Below are 25,030 nucleotides of genomic sequence, written 5' to 3'. Positions count from 1 at the left end.
TTTGCTAAGCTCAGACACATCCACTAATACTGTCAGGTTTTTGTTGTTGAGTGTTTTTTAATTATTTATTTGAATTTGTCAGGACAGAGAGAAATTGAGAGATAATAGGGAGATAGAAAGAGAGACATCTGCAGCACTGTGCTTGTGAAGTTTTCTCCCTGCAGATGAGGCCCAGGGACTTGAACCCAGGTCCTTCTGCATGGCAACGTGTGCACTCTACCGGGTGCACCCCCCCCCCAGCCCTTGTGTTGCTCTTTTGTGAGGATACTTTTTCATTTAGAGTGTAGACATAGCAGTACTAGCATTCTCTCTCAAAACCACATGTATTTGGCCTTAATTGCCCCTTTTCATCTTATTCCTAGTGCTAGTACAAATAATTGCCACTGTGATCACAATGAATCTTTTAAGGATGTTTACTTTTTATTATTTTTAAACTTTATTTGATGGGACAGAGAGAAATTTAGAGGGAAGCAGAGAGGGAGAGACAAAGATATCTGCTGCCCTGCTTCACCGCTCATGATGCTTCCCCCCCTGCAGGTGGTGGGTGACCAGGAACTTGGACCCAGGTCCTGGCGCTGTAGCGTGAGCGAGCGCATAACCTGATGTACCACCACCTGGCCCCCATCACAATGGATTTTTCTTTTTTAATTTATTTTATTATTTATTTATGTATTATCGAATAGATAGAGACATGGAACTTGAGAAGGAAGGGGGAGATAAAGAGGGAAAGAGAGACAGAGACACCTGCAGTCCTGCTTCACTAGTGAAGCTCTTGCTCTACAGGTGGGGACCAGGGGCTTGAACCCAGATCCCTGGTGCGCCACCACCTGGCCCCATAGTGAATTGTTTTAAATTTAGGAGTTAGGAAATACTGCAGGGAGGGAGGTAGAAGCGGCAGTGTTATATATATGTTATATAAATGATAGACCTCCAGGATTTAGTGAATTTTTTGAGCTTCACCCCATGGGTGAATAACAAACCCCCCCCCAAAAAAAAATGTTTAAATATTTTTGGTGTGTATTCTAGTTTAGATAGTGGGATATTTTGAAAGTCAATTCATATATAATTCTTGAAATTTCAGTGTAAAAATTGAGAAGTTGAATTTCCCCCTTTTGTTATATGTCTTAAGACAGAACAAAATTAATAGGGAATCCTAATTATAAATAGTTTCACGGAACTTTTTTTTTTTATTCCCTTTTGTTGCCCTTGTTGTCTTAATGTTGTAGTCGTTGTTGGATAGGACAGAGAGAAATGGAGAGAGAAGAGGAAGACAGAGATGGGGGGAGAAAGGGAGACACCTGCAGACCTGCTTCACCACCTGTGAAGCAACTCCCCTACAGGTGGGGAACTTGGGGCTCGGACCAGGATCCTTACGCTGGTCCTTGCACTTTGCGCCACCTGCGCATAACCCATTGCGCCACCGCCTGACTCCCAGTTTAGCTGGACTTTTAAACTTAATTCCATTTTCCCACTACCCTTTGTATACTTTTCATTATAGTATATACTTTATATACTATAATGAAAAATTCCCTTGCATAGGTTTCTTCAATCTTTTGTCTTCTCTTTGTTCCCTGTATCCAAAGTTCTCACATGAAATTGTGCATCAGAATTGCACATACTACTAATTTGAAATGCAAATTTCCTGGTGCTGGCCCCAAAAAATTGTTGCCAGGTCTTGAATGGTATCGAGTAATCTGCATGTTAAACATCAACCCTGGATGATTGAAATGCAAACAGCCTTAGAGTTACTGTTCCTGAAACAATGCTTTGTCCTATAGGGTGTCCTCTAAGTTAGATACTGGTCCCTGAGAAGTCACCCCCATGTTTGCCACATGGGTTTGGAACCTCATAAAGAAGTCATGATCTGACCCTCGCACTGAGTCAGACTCGACGATGAGATATGAATGACTTCGACCTTCTATTTTTTTCCATGCAAGTTTAAATTGATTTTTTTTTTTTTTTTTTTTTTTTGCTGTATTCAGCACAAAAATGATTAGTGCATCCCTCCCAGACCACTTTGATCCAGGCAGAACGAGGTTTCTGGGGCAGATTACAGGTAACCGTTATACCTAGGAAGAGAAATGATTTCCTTTTTAAATGTTTCCTGTGAACTATGCATTTTGTCAGATACGCTTTCTTGCCTATAATCTGTTCTTTACTGTTTCTAGCTATTAACTCACGTGGAATTCAAAGCAAGGGTTGAATGATATATGCTGACTAGATTAAAAGTTGCAAATAAAATTAGAAAGTTATGAGAATTTAAGAATACTGAGGGACTGTTCACTGATTGCCAAGATTTCAGAAAAATTATGAGGCACAGAAGTACTAACCTTTCCTGGGGATCATCTGTTTAGATGTGTAAATAATTATTACAGTTCATTACAGTTACTGTTTAGAGTAATTCGTTCTTAATAAAGGAGGTTATTACTTGAGTCATCTATTATTCAGTATGTATCTTATAAAACCTACAAATAGAACAACATCTTAAATATTTATTTAGTAATGAATATTCTTTATTTTAAGAGGGCTACTACCTCTTACAAGAGACAGGATCATTTCTGTAGTTTGAAACTTTTTAGATAAAACATCTATGTTTTGTGAGCTCATCTTTCTTGTTTATTACTAGTGAACTTTAAAACACACCCCTTTTCTTATATCTGAGATATTTAGAAATAAGAATTTTAAAGACTCGATTTAAAAAAAAAATCTTTTTAACTACACTAGGGACAGTGTATGCAGAAGTAGGACACGTTTATCTGGGTTTTTCTAGTGATTTTATCACACCTCTGATATCTGGGAGGAAATATGGAAAATTCTTATTTCTCATTCTGCATGTAATTCCCCTCCCTTGAGTAATTTTCTATCATGTATGTTAGCAGATATCTTCACAGTGTGGAATCCTTAGCTGAGGGACTATTGCAGGCAGATGCTTCCCCCCGTCCATCCCTTACCTTAGGCAAGTGACTGCAGAGTCCTCTGGAGAACAAGATCATGGCAGAGAAAAGCTAGCGCCACTAACCTTGACTTTAGAGTTGACTTTCTACTCTGGGGTCTGAGGGTGGTGCCTCTTTTAGACAACTCTTAGCCTGTCCACAGAGCTTTCTTTCTTTCTTACTCTTCCTCACAAGCAGGTAGTTAGTTAATCGTGGGGCGGCCATCAGCATGAGCAGTAGAATTTGATCGGGACAAAGACACCAGGTGGCAGAAGGTTGAGAATTTAATTGGTAGTCTCAGCACAAGTGGAGGATACTGCAGAGAAGGAGTATTCTAAAATAAGAACCATTTCTTAAAAACTGAAGAGCATGGTAACTTTAATATAAATTTAAAAAAGCAAGGTTAGAATATAAAGCTAGAAGTCTCCCGTGGGAGTTAAGAGATTGAAAGTAAAGGGGTGGGGAAGATCTGAAATTCCCACAGTCCCTATGCTCTCTGGGAGATAAGTGATTTAAGGAAGAATACGTTGCCTCAGTTCAGATGAGTGTTAGTTCTCTCCTTATTCTAAATACAGCAATAGAGAATGAGTAGTTAGAGCCCTGCAACAAAACTCTTTCTTCTTTCCTGCCTGTTAGTTTGCTGACATTTTTATAGTAGTCAGCAGCATGTGTTTAAATTCTCCTTTAAAAAGTAATCCAGTGTGTTTCTCGCTAACTAGGTCATTGAGATTTTTTTTCTTTCTTGGTCATAATAACATAAACTAGTTCTGTTACTTAGACATAAAATAGTAAGGCCAGTTGCCGTTGTGTAGAGATGTTGAACTCTCCATTAATTTCTCTATTTCTTTTCATGGAAACACAGAATAATTCTGAGATTGGCTTTAAATTAGAAAATACCTAGTTTAGCAGTTACTGCCGAACCCTTGAGACTGGAGAGCAGTCTGTCATTATGGCTTATTCTGTGCAAACTCTTTCCTCAAGACTGTCGAAGGATGAGTCTAAGTTTGGCCACTGTTGTCTTACAGATAAAGCTCTGATGGCACCAAATCTTGATTCTTTTGGACGAGATAGGGCACTCTATCAAGAGCATGCAAAACGTCGGATTGCAGAACGGGAGGCCCGGAGGTAAGGCTGGAAGTGTTTGCTGACTTGTTTACGAAGAAAGCAGGCTCTTGCAGGTTTGGGAACTTGATGTTTCTGTTGGCTAGGACTCGTCGTCGACAGGCCAGAGAGCAAATCGGTAAGATGGCAGATCACCTTGAAGGCCTTTCCAGTGATGATGAAGAAACCTCCACAGACATTACAAACTTCAACCTGGAAAAAGGTTAGCCATTTCCTTGCGAATTAGATTTACTGTCTGTTTGGTTTCTCTGTGGGTGTGATTTTACCAAGAAATCCTGTGAAGTTTTGTGTCCTTTGAGTTAGGACCAGATAGTTTTTCTTTTTTATTTATTTATTCCCTTTTGTTGCCCTTGTTGTTTTATTGCTGTAGTTATTATTGATGTCGTTGTTGTTGGATAGGACAGAGAGAAATGGAGAGAGGAGAGGAAGACAGAAGGGGAGAGAAAGACAGACACCTGCAGACCTGCTTCACCGCCTGTGAAGCGACTCCCCTGCAGGTGGGGAGCTGGGGTTCAAACCGGGATCCTTATGCCGTTCCTTGTGCTTTGCGCCACCTGCGCTTAACCCGCTGCGCTACAGCCCGACTCCCAGTTTTTCTTAATTATACAAACTTGTAGCCAGTGTCGTGGTGTTCTCAAAAGTAATGTTCACACTTCATGAAGAAATTTATGCAGAACAAGTGGGGGCTTAGGGCGTAAGCCCAGGTCCTTATGCGTACACTCTGCCGTGTGAGTCATCGCCTAGCTACAAGGTATCTTGAAGATACAGTAATACAGATTCTTACCCTTATGGGGAAAAGGAAGGCTATTTTCATATCTGGGAGGGTTGGCTCAATGAGGGTCAGGAGACTTTGCTTTTGAGACAAAGTCATTCAGATGTAATACACAAAACAGTGGCCAGGCCTAGGTGAGCAGCCCTGATGTAGCTGGTTTAGCGTGGGAAGGAAGGCACCCAGCAAGTCCTAAGTCAGTTCGGCCAAGAGCACAGTATGCGCTTTGCTGGCCTCTCTGAAAGTAACTTGCAGACATTCTGCCATGCTAACAGGAATTGGAACCAAGTTTTTGAGGGACAGATGGCATTGAAATTGGTGGTAGAAAATAGTGGAGATTACAGCTGTGCAAAATGAGAACTGCTTGCATCTTGGTTTGCATAAGGGTACTTGACACTTTTTTTTATTTGCAGTTAATTATTTTGTTAATCAGTTCACCTTACTAATATTCAAACTACAACGAAAACACTGAAAATACTCTCTTTTCTAATTCTTAGTACTAAACTGTGCTTCTCTTGGTGTTTCTGTCACTGTTGTCCTCAGATCGAATTTCCAAAGAGTCCAGCAAGATTTTTGAAGATGTGCTTGAGAGTTTCTACTCCATCGACTGTATTAAGTCCCAGTTTGAAGCATGGCGTTCCAAATACTACATGTCTTACAAGGATGCTTACATCGGCCTTTGTTTGCCGAAGCTGTTCAACCCCCTCATAAGACTGCAGCTGCTCACTTGGTCTCCTCTTGAGGTGGGTGGCAACCATCACTGCGAGAAAGCACTGTTATACCAGCCCCTAGGAGAGTGGATGGAAGCTAGTGAGGTAGAACAGAGTTAGTTACCTGGTGTTCGGACCCCAGTGCCCACCTGCTAGGGGAAGCTTCGCAAGCAGTGGAGCAGTGCTGAAGCTGGCTTCCTGTCTCATCCTCTGCCAAAAAGAAATGGTGGGGGTGCTGAATATTACGAAGCTGTGCAGGCCTCGAGCCCCATGATGACCCTGGTGGCAAATAAAATGAGTAAGCACGTTAAGCGCACATGGCACAAAGTGCAAGGACTGGCAGAAGGATCCTGGCTCAAGCCCCAGGCTCCCATCCTGCCCGGGGGGGGGGGGGGATATAATTTCACGAGTAGTGAAGCAGGTCTCCAGGTGTCTGTCTTTCTCTCCCCTTCTCTGTATTCCCCTCCTCTCTCCATTTCTCTCTGTCCTATCCAACAACAGTATTCTGCAGTGGAATAGCATAATGCCAGAGATGATGATCATAGTGTGGAAGCGCTCGCGCCCCATGAGGAGCTGGCCAGTCTTGCAATGATGTTATTCCTCGCGCCCACCTTTGCTGCAGTTTTTATGAGATGTTCGTGAAATGACAGAGTGCGATCGAGAGTAACGCCAAGATAGACTGGTTGGGCTTCATGCTGGATTCTCGTATCGCCAAGCCGCACATTAAGCTCACACAAGGCCGAGGCATGGTGTAGATGGAAAACAGATGATACCGTTTTTGCAGTGCTAGGGATTAGTCGCCATTTTTTACAGTAATCAGATATCAGAGACATGTCTTTCGTGAGTGTTTCCTCGAGGATGTCGAACTTGGATGCCTGAGTTGCACAGCAGATGTCATCAGCGTAGATGAACTTCCTTGAAGAAGTTTCTGGGAGGTCATTGATGTAAATAAGAGCCCTGGGGGAGGCCACTTGAGACAAGTCTCCATCTGCTAGACTTGTCGCCCAGATGCACCCGGAATCTTCTGTTTTGGAGAAGAAATGATATAGTGTTGGCCACCCATGGAGGCAGGCATCTTGAGATCTTGACTAGGAGACCACGGTGCCAGACCGTGTCATAGGCTGCTGTGAGATCAACAAAGCTCTTCTAAACTTTCACATAGTCCCACATATATGAAATATTAAGAACTCGGTCCTGGGCAGGGGAGATAGCATAATGGTTATGCAGAGAGTCATGTCCCAGGTTCAATCCCCCAAGCCACCATCAGCCAGAACTGAGCAGTGTTGGATGGAAGGGAGGGAGAAAGGAAACCTCGGTCCTTTAGTCCTCAGGAAATTTTATGGCCAGAAAGCTCAGTGAGGCAGGAAGGAAACGAGTATCTGCACTAAAGAGTATCAGCGCTGATGAAGTGACAAGGTGAGACAGATTGATAGTTCAGGAGGTAGAGAGAATAGGGAAGGAGACTTTGGTGTCAACTACATTTGAATACAAGTCTTATTAAAGACAACAGTTTTGAAGTTACTGACAGATGAGTGGAACTGTGAGTATTTGAGGAAATTGGCTGGAGTAACTGCAGAATATAAAGAAAATAAGACCAGGCTGAGGAGATGGCATGGTGGTCATGCCAAGAGACGTTCTTGCCTGAGGCACCAAAGGACCCTGGTTCAGTCCCCAGTACCCACTGTAAGCCAGAAGTGATCAGTGCTCTGGTCAAATAAAGAAGAATGAAGATAAATTTAAAAGAAACTGGGAGTCGGGCTGTAGCGCAGTGGGTTAAGCGCAGGTGGCACAAAGCACAAGGACCGGCATAAGGATCCCAGTTCGAACCCTGGCTCCCCACCTGCAGGGGAGTCGCTTCACAGGCGGTGAAGCAGGTCTGCAGGTGTCTATCTTTCTCTCCTCCTCTCTGTCTTCCCCCCCCTCTCCATTTCTCTCTGTCCTGTCCAACAACGACAACAACAATAATAACTACAACAATAAAACAAGGGCAACAAAAGGGAATAAATAAAATATTTTTTAAAAAATTTAAAAAAAAAGAAACTTTAAAAAAATTTTTTAAAGAAACTAACCCTGAGGCTAAAGTCCAGTGCACAGCTGAGTGTGAGCTGCAGGGCCCAGCCGCTCTTGGCCAGCTTGCCGTGCTGTCAGTGGTGTGCGTGTGTCTTAGCAGACTGCTACGGCAGAGGCTGGGGAGAAGGATACTCTGGATTTGATTTTTTTTTTTTCTGAGACTCCCCCACGTTCCCCCAGAGCTTTCAGCCATCTTCACCTCCCCAAACTCCCCATGTCTGTCTGTTTCAACCTAGTAAGATGGTCTGGGATCCCCCAGGCTACTCTGTGGCCCTAACCAGAAACCCAGCTCCTAGGGCTCTTCTCTTTTCAGGGTTATAGTGCTGCTTTGCTCAGTGTCTAAAAACAAATGGTCTTTTTATTTTTAGATTTTTAAAATTATTTTTCCTTTTGTCGCCCTTGTTTTTTTATTGTTGTTGTTGATGATGATGTCGTTGTTGTTGGATAGGACAGAGAAATAGAGACGGGGGCGAGAAAAAGACACCTACAGACCTGCTTCACCATCTGTGAAGCGACTCCCCTGTAGGTGGGGAGCCGGGGGAGTTGAACCAGGATCCTTATGCTGGTCTGTGCACTTAACCTGCTGCGCTACTGCCCAAACACCTATTTTTAGATTTTTATTTATAAATGAGATAAAGAAAAGAGCACCAGGGGATTGGGTGGTGGCACCCTTGGTTAAGCACACATTACAATGCCCAAGGACCCGGGTTCAAGTTGCAGGTGTCTCTGTCTCTCTCCCTTTCTGCCACCCCCTCTCCTCAGTTTCTAGCAGTCTCTATCCAATAAATAGAGATAATTAAAAAAAAAAAAAAAAAGAAAGAAATCAGTGGTCCAGGAGATGGCACAGTGGGTAAAGCGCTGGACTCTTGGGCATGAGGTCCTGAGTTCAATCCCTGGCAGTACATGTACCAGAGTGATGCCTGGCTCTTTCTCTTCCTTTCTTTCTCATTAATAAATAAAATCTTTTTAAAAAAATTTAAAAAAGAAAAAGAAATCAGAGCTTCATTCTGGTACATGTGCTGCCAGGCGCTGAGCTTGTGCTTGAGACCCCACTGTTGACGTGTAGGACCACTGAAACAAGCCGTATGTGTTTTGTCTGTTTAGCTGCTTGCAGCCTCGGTTTCGTTCCTTTCATCATTTGTGGCTAGAGGCAGTCACGGTAACCTCCCCTGATGGTTTCGGCTATCCCTTTTAATCCTTTCCAGGCAAAATGCCGTGACTTTGAGACCATGCTGTGGTTTGAATCCTTGCTGTTTTATGGCTGTGACGAACGAGAGCAAGAGAAAGATGATGTGGACATTGCACTGTTGCCTACCATTGTGGAAAAGGTGATTCTTCCTAAACTAACAGGTAGAGATTTTAATTGAACATTCAAACACATCCTGTTCCTCAGATCTGGTTTTAATCAGCTCACACTTCCCCATAGAAGCCACCTGATATGTAGTCCGGGCGGTGACACAGTTGATGAACACTGGACTCTCAAGCATGAGGTTCCGAGTTCAATCCCTGGCAGCACATGTCCCACAGTGATGTCTGGTTCTCTCTACTCCTATATTTCTCATTAATAAATAAATGAGATACTTAAAAAAAAAAAAAAAAAAAAGGAAAGGAAAGAAAAGAAACTACCTGACAAAAGAGGAAGTTGCCACATGCCACAGAGATAATGAATAGAGGTTCTTAGCTTAGACCTTGAAGACCACCTGGGGGAGGATTAATCCGTAGGTGAATTTCAGAATCTTTTCAAAAGGTTGTCTATAAATAAAATTTTTTAAAGCACCCATTATACAGAGGATAAGCATTTTCCAAGCAATTTCATTACTTCCTTTAATTTCTAACATGATTTTAGTGATCACTGACTTCAAATTTTTTCAGAACTATTTTTTATATTTATTTTCCCCTTTATGTTGCCCTTGTTATTTTTTATTGTTGTAGTTATTATTGTTGTTATTGATGTCCTTGTTGTCAGATAGGACAGAGAGAAATGGAGAGAGGAAGGGAAGACGGGGCGGGGGGGGAGACACACCTGCAGACCTGCTTCACCGCTTGTGAAGTGACTACCCTGCTGGTGGGGAGCTGGGGGCTTGAACCAGGATCCTTCCACCAGTCCTTGCACTTTGTGCCACATGCGCTTAACCCGCTGTGCTACCACCCAACACCCTGTTGATAATTTTTTTATGGCCTGCTGGTAATGTTATGAATACTCAGTCTCTCTTGGCAAATAAAACGTTCACTACTCTTGCATCAGAATTGACGCTTGTAGGCTAAAGACTACATTCATTGAATCAAATTAAAATCAGCTGTAATTTATCTTAACGCATCCTGCTTTTTTTCTTAATAGTATTAGCTGAAAATATGTGGGACCCATTTTCTTCAACACAGACATCAAGAATGGTTGGAATTACACTGAAATTAATAAACGGGTATCCTTCAGTAGTAAACGCAGAAAACAAAAATACACAGGTAATTTCATTTTTTTACCCGTTAAAGTGCCCCTCCCCTTTTTTGTAATGAATATAGTTGATAGAATGAATGGTTTATTTTCTAAGCTAAATGAGAATATCTCATTCTGCCACTTGACATGAAATAAGGGTTCTTAAGTATTTTGTCCCTGTCCTGAATTTCAGAAAGAATAGAGACCATGTGACTGGTTCTATATATTTTTCTAATAGACTAAGTTGAAAGATTTCTATGTGACTTAATTATTAACTTAGTAAATTTTGAGGGGAAAATTAATAAGAGAGGTAAATATTTAAGACCATTTTCTTCCTTTCTTTCTATCAACTATATTCATGTTCAGCTCTGACTTATGGTGCTGAGGGGGATTGACTTGAAACTTCAGGGATGAGAATCTCTTTGTATAACCATTATGTAATCTTCTCCCAAGACCATTTTCTTCAATAAGGCAAGTTAATATTTGAGAAAACAGTTGACTGAAAATTGAATACTTAAGTTAATGATATGACTTGAAATTTGACTTTCTCTTCCTCTCTTGATCGATTTATTTGTGTGAGAGGGAGAGAGAAGTGGCATAAGTGGTTCTGGGGGTGAAACTTGGGGCCTCGTGTCTACAGGTCCGATGCTTAATTTGCTCCCTTACCTTCCAGGCTGCTGTTATCTACTTTGGGGCTTAATATTTGCGGCAGAGCATTGTGACAGTTTAACTGGTAGAACTTTGGACTTGCATGCCTGAGGCGTCTCATTTGATACCCAGCACTGCATGTACAGAAGTGGTGCTCTGGTTCCTTTCTCTTCCCCTCTCTCTCTCTCACCCTATTTCTGTCTCAGAATAAATCATTAAAATAGAAAATTTTCACATCTAAGGAGATAGCATCATGGCTGTGCAAAGAGTATGCTTGAAACTAGGTCCTAGGCTCACTCCCCAGAACTCCATAAACCAGAACTGAGCAGTGCTCTGGCGAAGACAAAAGAAGGATTGATTGATTTTAACTTTTTTTTTTAAAGTTTTTTTTTTAAGTTTTTTTTTTAATATTTATTTTATTTATTCCCTTTTGTTGCCCTTGTTGTTTTATTGTTGTAGTTATTATTGTTGTTGTCGTTGTTGGATAGGACAGAGAGAAATGGAGAGAGGAGGGGAAGACAGAGAGGAGGAGAGAAAGATAGACACCTGCAGACCTGCTTCACCGCCTGTGAAGCGACTCCCCTGCAGGTGGGGAGCCGGAGTTCGAACCGGGATCCTTATGGTCCTTGTGCTTTGCGCCACCTGCGCTTAACCCACTGCGCTACAGCCCGACTCCCTGATTTTAACTTTTATTGAACCCTTCTTAAAACCTGTGGTCTATCTTTGACTCTAGGTCTACCTAAAAGCACTTTTACTAAGAATGAGAAGAACTTTAGATGATGATGTGTTCATGCCCTTATACCCCAAAAAGTAAGTAATTCCTGAGAACATTAAAGATAGTTCACAATAATTCTCCATTGTCTTCCAGAGACCTTCTTAAATTCTAGTTAGCTACATGTAACTTGAAATATAAGATCTACTATGTCATAAGCCTCTAAACTGAATAAAGTTGCTTAGTGCGAATGATGTACCAGTAAGAAAAAAAAAAAAAAGCACAGTATGCTTTTGTGTTGCCTTAGTATCTCAGAATAACATCATTACATTTTTAAACTACCATATGGAATATAGTTTAAAATTTGAAAGTTACTTAATTCTTTGGTTCACTTGAGGATAACTAGAAACCATGCAGTATTTACCTGTAACATAATTGATTTTGTTTCTTTTTCAGTGTCTTAGAAAATAAAAACTCTGGACCTTACTTGTTTTTTCAGCGACAGTTTTGGTCTTCAGTAAAGGTATGTGTCTGTAAGATATTGAAATGCTTTTTTTTTAAATGTTTTATTTATTTATTAATGAGAAAGATAGGAGGAGAGAAAGAACAAGACATCACGCTGGTACATGTGCTGCCAGGGATTGAACTCAGGACCTCATGCTTGAAAGTCCAATACTTTATCCACAGCACCATCTTCTGGACCACTGGATTTTTGTTTCGTTCAACTTTATTATATCTTGGGAAGTATTTTTACACTTAATACCGTATACTCCCATAGGCCTAAAATTACTTGCATATATAAAATCTCTACTTTACAAACTAGTTTTACTCTAAAAATGTAAGTTTACCATCTCCACAGGAGAGAATTAATCCTCAGTTCCAAAGTAAGGAGCAATCTGGTCAACAGAATGTCCGCTAAAACCACAGGTTTTGTTTTGTTTTATTGTTTCTTTTCTTCCTCCTCCTCTTCCTTCTTCCTTTTTTTTTTTTTTTTTTTGTTGTTGTTGTTTTTCTCTTCAGAAAATAGAGTGCCTCCTGGGTTTCATGGGATATCAGTTAATAAGAGTAAAACATCACCTGATGAAGTGGTCATGTCAGGTGTGCTTGTTTTTAAGTCACACTGTTCATTCATCTTTGACTTCTAAATTGTGGAAACATTTCCATTATGAGATATAATTTCCAGCATTATCTTTTTTTGACCCCGTCCATAGATCATCTAGGTTCTCTCAACACTTCTTGAAAGTACAGAAATAGGGACCAGGCAGAGGCACACCTGGCTAAGCATACATACTACAGTGTGCGAAGACCCGGGTTCCAGCCCCTGCCCCCGCCTATAGGAGGAAAGCTTCATGAGTAGTGGAGCAGGGCTGCAGGTGTCTCTGTCTCTCTCCTCTATCTTCCCTGCCCCTCTTAATTTCTCTCTGTCTCTAACAAATATTTTTTTTTGGGGGGGGGGGTTGGCTGGTGGCAGTGGGTCAAGTGCATATCGTATGAAGTGCAAGGATTTCGATTCGAGCTCCCAGCTCCCCACCTGTAGGGTCGTCGCTTCACAAGCAATGTAGCAGGTCTGCAGGTATCTATCTTCCTTTCTCCATCTCTGTCTTCCCCTCCCCTCTCAGTTTTTCTCTGTCCTATCCAAAAAAAAGAAAGTGATCATAGGAGCATTGAACTCATAGTGCAGGCACCTAGCCCCCGCGGTAACCCTGGAGGCAAAGAAAGGGCAGAAGTTCTTGATCTTGGTGAAGTTTGGCTTGTGTCTTTCCTGTCGCAGATTTGCTTCAGGTGTCATATCTAATAAATCATTTTCCTAGCACATGTCCACAGGCTTTTACCCTAGAACTTTCATGGCTGTATGTTTAACATACAGGTTTAATCCATTTTGAATTAATGTTCATACGGGGTTGTGAGACCAGGATTAAATTATCATTTGTTCCAGTACTGGTTGTTGAAAAGATTTTGTTGTTGTTGTTGTTCTCCAGAACATTGTTTAAATCTGGCTTATGGAGCGGCTGGGGCGTGAACCTGGGTCCTTTGGTGCCTCTGGCATGAAAGGATTTTTGCATAGCCATTATGCTATCTCCTAGCTTGAAAAGAATATTCTTTATTGAATTGCTTTCATACCTTTGTTAAAAAATATTTAACTGGGGGTCAGGCGGTAGCTCAGCAGGCCAAGCGCACGTGGCGTAAAGCGCAAGGACCGGCATAAGGGTCCCATTTCGAGCCCCCGGCTCCCCACCTGCAGGGGAGTCGCTTCACAGGTGGTGAAGCAGGTCTGCAGGTGTCTGTCTTTCTCTCCCCCCTCTGTCTTCCCCTCCTCTCTCCATTTCTCTCTGTCATATCCAAACAACAATGACATCAGTAACAATGGCAATAATAACCACAACGATAAACAACAAGAGCAACAAAAAGGAAAAAATAGCCTCCAGGAGCAGTGGATTTGTGATGCAGGTACCCAGTCCAAATGTAATAAAGTTGAAGAAATAACCCTGGAGGCAATATATATATATATATATATATATTTTTTTTTTTTTTAAAGTATATTTGTGTGGGTCATGAAAGCAGGGAGATGCCATCTTTAACTCCACTCTGCCTATTGCTAATTGTTCTGGAAGAGAGATGAGGACCGTAGGACCAGCCTAGGTTTGAGTTTGGGTAAAGGATATCTGAGTAGGAGGCAGCAATGGCCCAATATTACTCTCTGTGGTGATAGAAAAATATTCTCTGTCTAACCTTCCAATATGGTGACCTAAATTAAGATACATGGGACTCGTTTTTATAACTAAATTAATTAAAGTCCTAGGATATTGTGGGAAATATTTAGGCCCTGTAAAAGTGCCTATCTGCTAAGCTAAGGTATGTTATATTTCAACATTGTTTTGTTATGTAACTAACTTATTTTGAACCTAATTTGGTTGTTTAATGTTGCCTTCCTAATCATTTTGCTTCTTTGTAGCTGTTAGGGAACTTTCTCCAGTGGTATGGCATTTTCTCAAATAAAACTCTGCAGGAGCTGTCAATAGATGGTTTGCTAAATAGGTACATTCTCATGGCATTTCAAAACTCTGAGTATGGAGATGACAGCATCAGAAAAGCACAAAATGTGAGTGAAATAGCATCTTACTATTTTTATAGTGAATTGTTTCTTGTGTTTGAAAAGAAATTTGAGATTTTATGAAAAAGTCTTTGATAATTGGGAGTGATGTAAGTTTACTAGTTACCACTTAATCAAATCATTTTTGATTAGTAATTTAATAATGATCGACAAGATTGTGGGGTAAGAGGGGATACAATTCCATACAATTTCTACTACCAGAGTTCCATATACCCTTCCCTCCAAAGGAAGAGTCCCTAGTTTTTACCCTCTGGGAGTATGGACCCGGGGTCATTTTGGAGTTAGAAGGTGGGGGGTCTGGCTTCTGTCATTGCTTCTCTGTTGGACCTGGGCATTGACAGGCTGATCCATACCCCCAGCCTGTTTCTATCTTTCCCTAATAGGCTAGGGCTCTGGGGAGGTATGGTTCCAGGACACATTATTGAGGTCTTCTGCCCAGGGAAGTGAGGTTGGTGTCATGGTAGCAAATGCAACTTGTTGACTGAAAAGTATTAAGATATAAAGCAGAACAAAGTGTTTTTAATAATCAGGAACCTAAAGGTAAGAATATAACAGATAAAATTTAGGATCTTCCATATGAAAGAAGCTAGGAAGTCTATTTAGGTATATTCTTTTTTTTTTTTTTTTTTTTTAAGATTTTCATTTATTAATGAGAAAGATGGGAGGAGAGCGAGAGAGAAACAACCACACATCACTCTGGTACATGTAATGCCAGGGATTGAACTCTGGACCTCATGCTTGAGACTCCATGCTCTCATCTACCGGGCCACTTCCCAGACCACTATTTTAGGTGTATTCTAAGACTTTACTAATTTTTGCCTGAGCCCCACAAATAACATGTATGTGGCCTGAAAGTATTGCCCGGGAAGAGTGTCAGAGGTGGAAATAACACTGGAAAGACGGATCAAGGCAGAGAGTAGCTGTTTGTACATACCACAGCACTGCTCAGCTCTAGCCTATGGCTGTGCTGGGTTTGAACCTGGGACTTCGGAGCCGGAGGCATGAGAAAAAGAGAGGCATGCTCTCTTTTTTTTTTTTTTTAAGATTTTATTTATTTTATTAATGAGAAAGAGCCAGACATCACTCTGGTATATGTGCTGTCGGGGAATTGAACTCAGGACCTCATGCTTGAGAGTCTAGTTGCTTATCCCGACCACAAGAGAATCTCTTTGCATAACCATTATACTGTCTCTCACACCAACAGATAATTCCAAACCCCCTATAAGATTTTTCCACATAAAAAATTCATACTATTGGGCCAGCAAAATAACTTAATAGGATATATTCTTGCATTGCCATGTACATGACAGATTCAAACCTGACCTCCACTGCATAAGAGGAAACTTCGGTGTTGTGGCATCTTTCTCTGTACCAAAAAAAAAAAAAAAATTCTGCTGTTTGTGTAAGTCTGTTCATCCATGTCATTTCTGTGGGCGTAATAATAAAAGCTGGTCTTTGGGGGAGTCGGGCGGTAGCGCAGCAGGTTAAGCGCACATGGTGCAAAGCACAAGGACCAGCATAAGGATCCTGGTTCGAGCCCCTGGCTCCCCACCTGCAGGGGAGTCGCTTCACAGGTAGTGAAGTAGGTCTGCAGGTGTCTGTCTTTCTCTCCCCATCTCGGTCTTCCCCTCCTCTTTCCATTTCTCTCTATCCTATCCAGCAACAACGACATCAATAACAACAATAATAACTACAATAAAACAACAAGGGTGACAAAAGGGAATAAATAAATAAATATTTAAAAAAAAAAAAAAAGCTAGTCTTTGACCTTGTGACATATCCTCTTGTTTTAGGACAGGACATTTTTGCTTTCCGGAGCAAGATGTTCCAGACTCACCTGTCACTCTCTCGGCGCTGAAGAGAACTCTGTGTGCTGGCCTTTTAGCATCTCGTGCTGGGCAGCCTGCTTAGTCTCTTACCTTAAATTGTTCCTCAGTTGTGATGTTTTGTTTGTTTATTTGTTTACTTATAACCCAAAGAAAATGAAAAAATCAAAGTAATTTGTTACAAATTTTATGTCCAGTGTTTGCTTAAATAGTGAAAAAATTGCTTTCCTTTGAGAACCTGGCCAGTCCACTAAGGTCAGGCTGAAAGTAGTGGCCCTGGTGTTGGTGCAGTGGATAAAGCATTGGATTCTTGAGCATAAAGTCCCAGGTTCAGTCCCCAGGACCCTGTGTGCCAGAGTGATCCTCTGGTTCTCTCTCACCTCTCCTTCCACCCTCTCAATAAATAAGTCTTTAAAAAGTGAGTAAAATGGTGGTCCGGAAGGTGATGCAGTGATAAAGCTTTGGACTCTCAAGCATGAAGTCCCGAGTTCGATCCCCAGCAGCACATGTACCAGAGTAATATCTGGTTCTTTCTCTCTCCTCCTGTATTTCTCATAAATATATAAAATCTTTACAAAAGAAAAAAAGTAAGTAAATGATATAAGAGGAAGTGAAGAAGCAGAGCTGCGCGTGTCTCTCTTCTGCCCCTCTCCTTTTCTGTGTAAAAACAACTGCTGGCTGCAGTGGGTCTGTTGTGCGGGCATAAAACCCCAGCAATAGCCCTGGTGGTAGTTTAAAAAATTAATTAAAAAAGGAGTAACTGGGGGCTAGGTGGTGGCGCACCTGGTTAGGTGCACACATTATAGTGTGCAAGGACCAGACGAAGGCCCTGCAGGCAGAAAGCTTTCAAGTGTGAAGCAGGGCTGCAAGTGTCTCATGGTCTCCCCCACCCCTCTCAACTTCTGTGTCTATCCAATAATAAATAAATCATTTAAAAAATATTTTATTTTTGAGAGAAATGCAGAGAGAGAGCAACCTCAGTACTGCTCAGCTCTGGCTTCTGGTGGTGCGGGGGATTGAACCTGGAATTTAGAAGCCTCAGGCATGAGAGTCTGCATAACTACTATGCTGTCTTCCCCACCCTAAATAAGTGAAAGAATATCTCTTTAGTAAAATTGATTATATGGTCCAATAGTCTTCTACTAGACTTCTAGTAGTAATTATTTAGATTAAGTGTTTCTTCTGCTTTAACTAGCTAATTTGTGCTTTCTTTGTAGGTAATCAATTGCTTCCCCAAGCAGTGGTTTGTGAATCTTAAAGGAGAAAGAACTATTTCTCAGTTAGAAAACTTCTGTCGGTACCTTGTACACTTAGCAGATACAATCTACAGAAATAGTATCGGATGTTCTGATGTGGAAAAAAGAAATGCAAGGTAATGATTGGTGATTACTTACTGAATTGGTGATCTGGAGTCACTAGTAGTCATAGATTTAGTATCGGGGAGCTATTTCTCCTGGCCCAGAGATAATTGATATGGTTTTTAAATATTTATTCCCTTTTGTTGCCCTTGTTTTATTGTTATAGTCACTATTGTTCTTAATGTCATCGTCATTGGATAGGACAAAGAAATGGAGAGACGAGGGGAAGACGGGGAGAGAAAGACACCTGCAGACCTGTTTCACCACCTGTGAAGCGACTCCCCTGCAGGTGGGGAACCGGGGGCTAGAACCAGGATCCTTACGCTGGTCCTCACGCTTTGTGCCATGTGTGTTTAACCCACTACACTACCTACCGCCCAACTCCCAACAATTGATATTTTTAAACTGGATGTTTACTTAGTATTGCTAAACCACCTACCAGAAGTAATCTTTTTTTTTTTTTTTGCAGTTGTGTTAAGGGTAATGAATGAACCATTGCTTTCTGTCTTTGAAGAATTAAGGACCTTCCTAGGCTGTTAGAATGTTATGGATGTCATAGAGTTGTTTTTGTTTTGTTTTGTTTTGTTTTTTACCAGAGCAGTGCTCGACTCTGGCTTCTGGTAGTGTGGAGGACTGAACCTGGAACTTGGGAGTCTGAGGCATGAGAGTACCTTTGCACAGCCATTGTGCTATCTCACCCCACCCCCATTACCCTTTTGAACTAATGTCAGCATCTCCTTTTCAATTGAACTGTACAGCTAGTCATGCTCCTGTAATGAGACTTATCCCTTTCTATGAAAAAGGGCCTTATTCGTAGTCGGGCAGTAGCACAGCAGATTAAATGCAAGTGGCACAAAGCACAAGGACCAGTGTAAGGATCCCGGTTCGAGCCCCCGGCTCCCCACCTGCAGGGGAGTCGCTTCACAGGCAGTGAAGCAGGTCTGCAGGTGTCTATCTTTCTCTGCCCTTCTCTGTCTTCCCCTCCTCTCTCCATTTCTCTCTGTCCTAACCAGCAACAACGATATCAATAACTACAACAATAAAACAAGGGCAACAGAAGGGAGTAAGTAAGAGCCTTATTTTAGTGGTTGAATTCTTTGACAGATAATTTTGCTATTATGTATTGGTACCACTTCTCATCATGTTATTTTTTTCTCAGATAAAGCCCATTCACTGCTTAAACTTTCACATGTTTAATATTCTCATTCGGCATGAAATATCAATAAATAGAACCTACTTCTCTACAGAAAAGAACATCAGCAGCTGCATAAGTGCCTGCCATGTGTAGTAGTTTGCAAAGGCTTGTAAGCTACAATCCTGCCCTAAAATTTACAGCTTTTTGAAGGAAAAAAAGCAATTATGAAGGCCACTAGAAATGCAAACCCCTAGGCTCTGCCCCGGTGCTACTAAACTTAGAGCCCTGGGCATGGGCCCTTAGTTATCAGCCTTTTAACAGAGTATGTTGAAGCTGAAGGTTGACATAAGGCAGGCGGTAGATCTGGGATTGGGGAGGGATAAGCATGAAGTGCAAGGACTGGCGTGAGGATCCCGGTTCCAGCCCCCACCTCCCCACCGGCAGGGGACTTGCTTCACAGGCAGTGAAACAGATCTGCAGGTGTCTGTCTTTCTCTCCCCTTCTTTGTCTTCCCCTCCTCTCTGGATTTCCCTCTGTCTTATCCAGCAACAACCATAATAGTTACAAGGGCAACAAAAGGAACAAAAAAAGCCTCCAGGAGCAGTGGATTTGATAGTGTAGGCACTAAGCCCCAGTGATAACCCTGGAGCCAAAAAAAAAAAAAGAAGAAGAAGAATGAGGAGGCAGGATGATGACCTGGCTGGGTGGAAGTCAGTTAAGTAGTAGTGAGTTTTGGAGGAGTGGAAGTCACTGTGCTGGATCTTGATGGACTGGTGATTAGTGCATGCCTATATAATTTGTGGTCACGTATATTTCAAAAGAAATGGGACTTTTGACTTGAGGAATGGGAGGGTTTTGAAGTATTGGTGTGTCAGAAAAGTTGTGACACAGTGTTTTCTGGTTTTCTTTGCCAAAATGTGTCATGACTTTTCCAACAACCCAAGTAGTTTAGAAGTAGATTTCCTATTCCCCTGTTCTAAATAGTAGTGAAAATTGATTTGGGTGGAATTTTGAGGGTGTTCTTGTTTTTAAAAACAGGTCCTTTGTCTCTGGGCCAGTCATCCTAAATATATTGTAGTTAAGTACTTTTTAACATAGTTTATCTATTTAAAATATATGCTTGGAAAAACTGATGGAAACCCTCAGAAATTATTTGGTCAATAAAAAATGTTTTTCCCTTAAAGGTTTAATGCTAACTAATGAGACGTTGCTGTATTTTTTTCCTTTCTCTCTTTCAGAGAAAACATAAAGCAAATAGTCAAACTTCTCGCAAGTGTTCACGCTTTGGATCATGCCATGTCTGTTGCAAGTGACCACAATGTGAAAGAATTTAAGTCTTTGACCGAAGGAAAATAGGTCTGTGAGCCAAAAAAAACCTGTTTGCTTTATTACATAGCATTCCCAATGTAAAAATCTTGTATATATGTAAAATTTCCTAAACTGTAAAATACTGATTCTTGTTTTAATACAAAGAACATTATTAATATTCAGTACTGTCCTTAAATGTGATTTCTTCAGAACGAAAAGAATTCAGATTATTTCTAGCAAGCCTTTGAATGTTCTCCTGACTGCCTGTCATACTTTGTTTACACAGAAGTACTTTCTTTGGTCATTCAGATTAACCCTCTCAGTTACCTGTTCTCTGTAAACGACATGTGCAGTGTAAATTGTATAATTATGCATATATATATTTATACTACCATGGAGTTACTTTCACACTGGAGATTTGTGTTTTTCTACAGAATAAGCCTTTTCACAGCAGAAAATATTCAAAAGCAAATTGTCTTAGGGATATTACTACACCTTTGCAACAAAAGGGCTGGCAAGTGACTAAGTGTTCATCACCTTCTGGTTAGCTGTTGCTGTCATTGTAGCTGTGCTGCCTTAAAAATGAGGGTTATGTATGGGCCTAGTCATTGGGTGAGTGGTGAACTTCCTTCCTTGAATCATCATTACAGTCAACTGTGGGTTTAATGTAAAACTCTAAGAACATATATGCAACACAGGTTTTTGAAAAGGACGTGAAAGGTTTTCTGTTTGTTCTTTGAAATAATAGACCCACAGCCCAACTGCATGGTTTGGGACTGGCCGACCTGTCTCATTCATGAATTTACTCCCTGACCAGCTTAAAAATAGATGCATTTGGATTTGAGTAGTCTGTCATTATATTGACAATCCCACATATGTGAGTTATATATGCAATAAAGAACCCGCCTTGCTGATCAGCCACCCCCAGGCATTTACTGTCCATGGTCTTCTATAATGTTTATACCATGCTGTAAATATTCAGAAAACTTGTTTTAAAGTTTATGCTTCCTGATTCTGTGATTTTCAAAAGAGGAACTTTTTGGAAATTAAGGACTATTGTTTGATAATTAACTATATATGTAATTAAGCTTTAGCCAAGCATTAAATTCATTTTTAAATAACAGCCTTTGTTGTATCTTGCTGGTGACTAATTCTAATATAGGACTTCTGCTAATTTGTGTAGTCATAGTATTGCAGTCTAATTGCTTTGTCAGTTCCCCTGTATTGTAGGAATAGTGCTTATCTCTACATATTGATTCTGGGTGGGGGGCTTTGTTACTGTTTGGTGGCCTGCTGAATAGAATTCAAACAAGAACACTTTGAGCTTCAGTGTAATAAAACATAAACATACATAAATGGCATGTACACTGTGCCTTAACTTATGTTCTGAACCTCACTATACCAATTGCAGTTCTTCTGTCTGCCTTAAGGCAGGTAGTAATCTCTCAAGATTTTTTTTTGTTTCTTTTTTATTTAAGAAAGGATTAATTAACAAAACCATAGGGTAGGAGGGGTACAACCCCACACAATTCCCACCGCCCAATCTCCATATCCCACCCCCTCCCCCGATAGATTTCCCATTCTCTATCCCTCTGGGAGCATGGAACCAGGGTCATTGTGGGTTGCAGAAGGTAGAAGGTCTGGCTTCTGTAATTGCTTCCCCGCTGAACATGGGCGTTGACTGGTCGGTCCATACTCCCAGTCTGCCTCTCTCTTTCCCTAGTAGGGTGGGTCTCTAGGGAAGCTGAGCTCCAGGACACATTGGTGGGGTCTTCAATCCAGGGAAGTCTGGCCGGCATCCTGATGACACCTGGAACCTGGTGACTGAAAAGAGGGTTAACATACAAAGCCAAACAAATTGTTGAGCAATCATGGACCCAAAGCTTGGAAAAGTGGAGAGGAAGTATTAGGGAGGTACTCACTGCAAACTCTAATGTACTTCTGCTTTCTTACTTTGGTGCCATACTCCAAACTCAGTCAATTTCTGCTTTGCGTTTCTACTTCTTTTTTTTTTTTTTTACATGCATAACATTCCCCAGATTCCCATTTAACAATACAACCCCCACTATTTCATTCATCATTTTTCATGGACCTGTATTCTCCCCACCCACCCACCAACCCCAGAGTCTTTTACTTTGGTGTAATACTCCAATTCCATTTCAGGTTCGACTTGTGTTTTCTTTTCTAATCTTGTTTTTCAACTTCGGCCTGAGAGTGAGATCATCCCGTATTCATCCTTCTGTTTCTGACTTATTTCACTCAACATGATTTTTTCAAGGTCCATCCAAGATGGGCTGAAAACGGTGAAGTCACCATTTTTTACAGCTGAGTAGTATTCCATTGTGTATATATACCACAACTTGCTCAGCCACTCATCTGTTGTTGGACACCTGGGTTGCTTCCAGGTTTTGGCTATTACAAATTGTGCTGCCAAGAACATATGTGTACACAGATCTTTTTGGATGGCTGTTTTGGGTTCCTTAGGATATAACCCCAGGAGAGGAATTGCAGGGTCATAGGGTAGGTCCATTTCTAGCCTTTTGAGAGTTCTCCAAACTGTTCTCCACAGAGGTTGGACCAATTGACATTCCCACCAGCAGTGCAGGAGGGTTCCTTTGACCCCACACCCTCTCCAGCATTTGCTGCTGTTACCTTTTCTGATGTGTGACATTCTCACAGGAGTGAAGTGATATCTCATTGTTGTCTTGATTTGCATTTCTCTGACAATCAGAGACTTGGAGCATTTTTTCATGTGTATCTCGGCCTTTTGGATCTCTTCTGTGGTGAATATTCTGTCCAAGTCCTCCCCCCATTTTTGGATGGGGTTATTTGTTGTCTTGTTGTTGAGTCTGGCAAGCTCTTTATATATGTTGGTTATTAAACTCTTATCTGATGTATGTCATGTAAAGATCTTCTCCCATTCTGTGAGGGGTCTCTTGATTTGGGTAGTGGTTTCTTTTGCTGTGAAGAAGCTTTTTAATTTGATGTAGTCCCATAGGTTTATACTTGCCTTAGTCTTCCTTGTAATTGGATTCGTTTCATTGAAAATGTCTTTAAAATTTATGCGGAAAAAAGTTCTTCCAATATTTTCCTCTAAGTATCTGATAGTTTCTGGTCTAACATCCAAGTCCTTGATCCACTTGGAATTTACTTTTGTATTTGGTGAAATACAGTGATTCAGTTTCATTCTTCTGCATGTTTCAACCCATTGTTTCCAACACCATTTGTTGAAGAGACTCTGCTTCCCCCATATAATAGTCTGGGCCCCTTTGTCAAAGATTAGATGTCCATACGTGTGGGGCCTCATTTCTGGGCTCTCAATTCTATTCCACTGGTCAGTGTGTCTGTTCATGTTCCAGTACCAAGCAGTTTTGATGACAATGGCCCTATAATACAGTTTGAGATCTGGCAGTGTGATGCCTCCGGTTCTGTTCTTTTTTCTCAAGATCGTTTTGGCAATTCTAGGTCTTTTCTGGTTCCAGATAAACATTTGTAGCATTTTTTCTATTCTCCTAAAAAATGTGCTTGGGATCTTGATGGGGATAGCATTAAATTTGTAGATGGCTCTGGGTAATATATTCATTTTGATGATGTTAATTCTTCCAACCCATGAACATGGAATATCTTTCCACTTCTTTGTGTCTTTTTCAATTTCTTTGAGTAGTGACTCATAATTTTCAGTATACAAGTCTTTCACTTCTTTGGTTAGGTTTATTCCTAGATATTTTATAGTTTTTGTTGCTATAGAAAAAGGAACTGATTTCTGGATTTCAATTTCTTCTAACTTAGTGTTTGCATAGAGGAATGCCACTGACTTTTGAATGTTAATTTTATAACCTGACACCTTACTGTATTGCCTGATGATTTCCAAAAGCTTCTTGCTGGAGTCCTTAGGTTTTTCCATGTATACTGTCATGTCATCTGCAAATAAGGAGAGTTTGACTTCTTCTCTTCCAATCTGTATGCCTTTAATTCCTTGCTCCTGCCTGATTGCTATGGCAAGAACTTCCAACACTATTTTGAATAGTAATGGTGATAGTGGGCAGCCCTGTCTAGTACCTGATCTGAGGGGAAATGCTTCCAGTTTTTCACCATTGAGTATGATGTTGGCTGTAGGTTTGCTATATATAGACTCCATTATCTTCAGGAATTTTCCATCTATTCCTATTTTTTGTAGTGTTTTGATCATAAAGGGATGTTGTATTTTGTCAAAGGCTTTCTCTGCATCTACTGATATGACCATGTGGTTTTTGGTCTTGCTTTTGTTGATGTGGTGGATCACATTGATTGACTTACGTATATTAAACCAACCTTGCATGCCTGGGATAAACCCCACTTGGTCATGATGAACAATCTTTTTGATATACTGCTGTATCCGGTTGGCTAGAATTTTGTTCAATATTTTTGCATCTATGTTCATCAGAGATATTGGTCTGTAGTTTTCTTTTTTGGTTGTGTCCCTGTCTGCTTTTGGTATCAGGGTGATGTTGGCTTCATAGAAGCTGGCAGGGAGTATTCCAGTGTCTTCAATCTTCTGGAAGACTTTTAAAAGTAGAGGTATTAGCTCTTCTTTGAAAGTTTTGTAGAATTCATTTGTAAAACCATCTGGTCCAGGACTTTTATTTTTGGGAAGATTTTTGATAACTGTTTCAATTTCATTAGCTGTGATGGGCCTGTTCATGTTATCCACTTCCTCTTGACTTAGTTTTAGAAGTTGGTAGGTATCTAGGAAATCATTCATTTCTTCCAGGTTCTCTAGCTTGGTGGCATATAGTTGTTCATAGAAGCCTCGCATGATATGTTGAATTTCTGCAGTGTCTGTTGTGATTTCTCCTCTTTCATTTACTATCCGATTTATTTGGGTCTTCTCCATTTTTTGTTTTGTGAGTCTGGCTA

General features: G+C 40.9%; 1 protein-coding gene across 1 annotated transcript in view; it reads left to right on the top strand.

The window, feature by feature from the left end:
• PAXBP1 (PAX3 and PAX7 binding protein 1) overlaps positions 1 to 21,251 on the top strand; it is a 38,848-nt gene extending 17,597 nt beyond the window's left edge. The window contains exons 9-18 of the mRNA XM_007519707.3: positions 3,959 to 4,058; positions 4,142 to 4,257; positions 5,368 to 5,567; positions 8,810 to 8,954; positions 9,943 to 10,064; positions 11,417 to 11,493; positions 11,852 to 11,918; positions 14,349 to 14,495; positions 17,551 to 17,705; positions 20,065 to 21,251. Coding sequence (XP_007519769.2) covers positions 3,959 to 4,058; positions 4,142 to 4,257; positions 5,368 to 5,567; positions 8,810 to 8,954; positions 9,943 to 10,064; positions 11,417 to 11,493; positions 11,852 to 11,918; positions 14,349 to 14,495; positions 17,551 to 17,705; positions 20,065 to 20,182 — 1,247 coding nt within the window. The 3' untranslated portion in view covers positions 20,183 to 21,251. The remainder of the gene's footprint in view (positions 1 to 3,958; positions 4,059 to 4,141; positions 4,258 to 5,367; positions 5,568 to 8,809; positions 8,955 to 9,942; positions 10,065 to 11,416; positions 11,494 to 11,851; positions 11,919 to 14,348; positions 14,496 to 17,550; positions 17,706 to 20,064) is intronic.
• Positions 21,252 to 25,030: the final 3,779 nt, after the last annotated feature.

Source organism: Erinaceus europaeus, chromosome 9, assembly GCF_950295315.1.
Source record: "Erinaceus europaeus chromosome 9, mEriEur2.1, whole genome shotgun sequence".
NCBI classification, from domain to species: domain Eukaryota; kingdom Metazoa; phylum Chordata; class Mammalia; order Eulipotyphla; family Erinaceidae; genus Erinaceus; species Erinaceus europaeus.
Note: the sequence above shows the minus strand (reverse complement) of the source record. Positions and strands in the feature narration are given on the sequence as shown.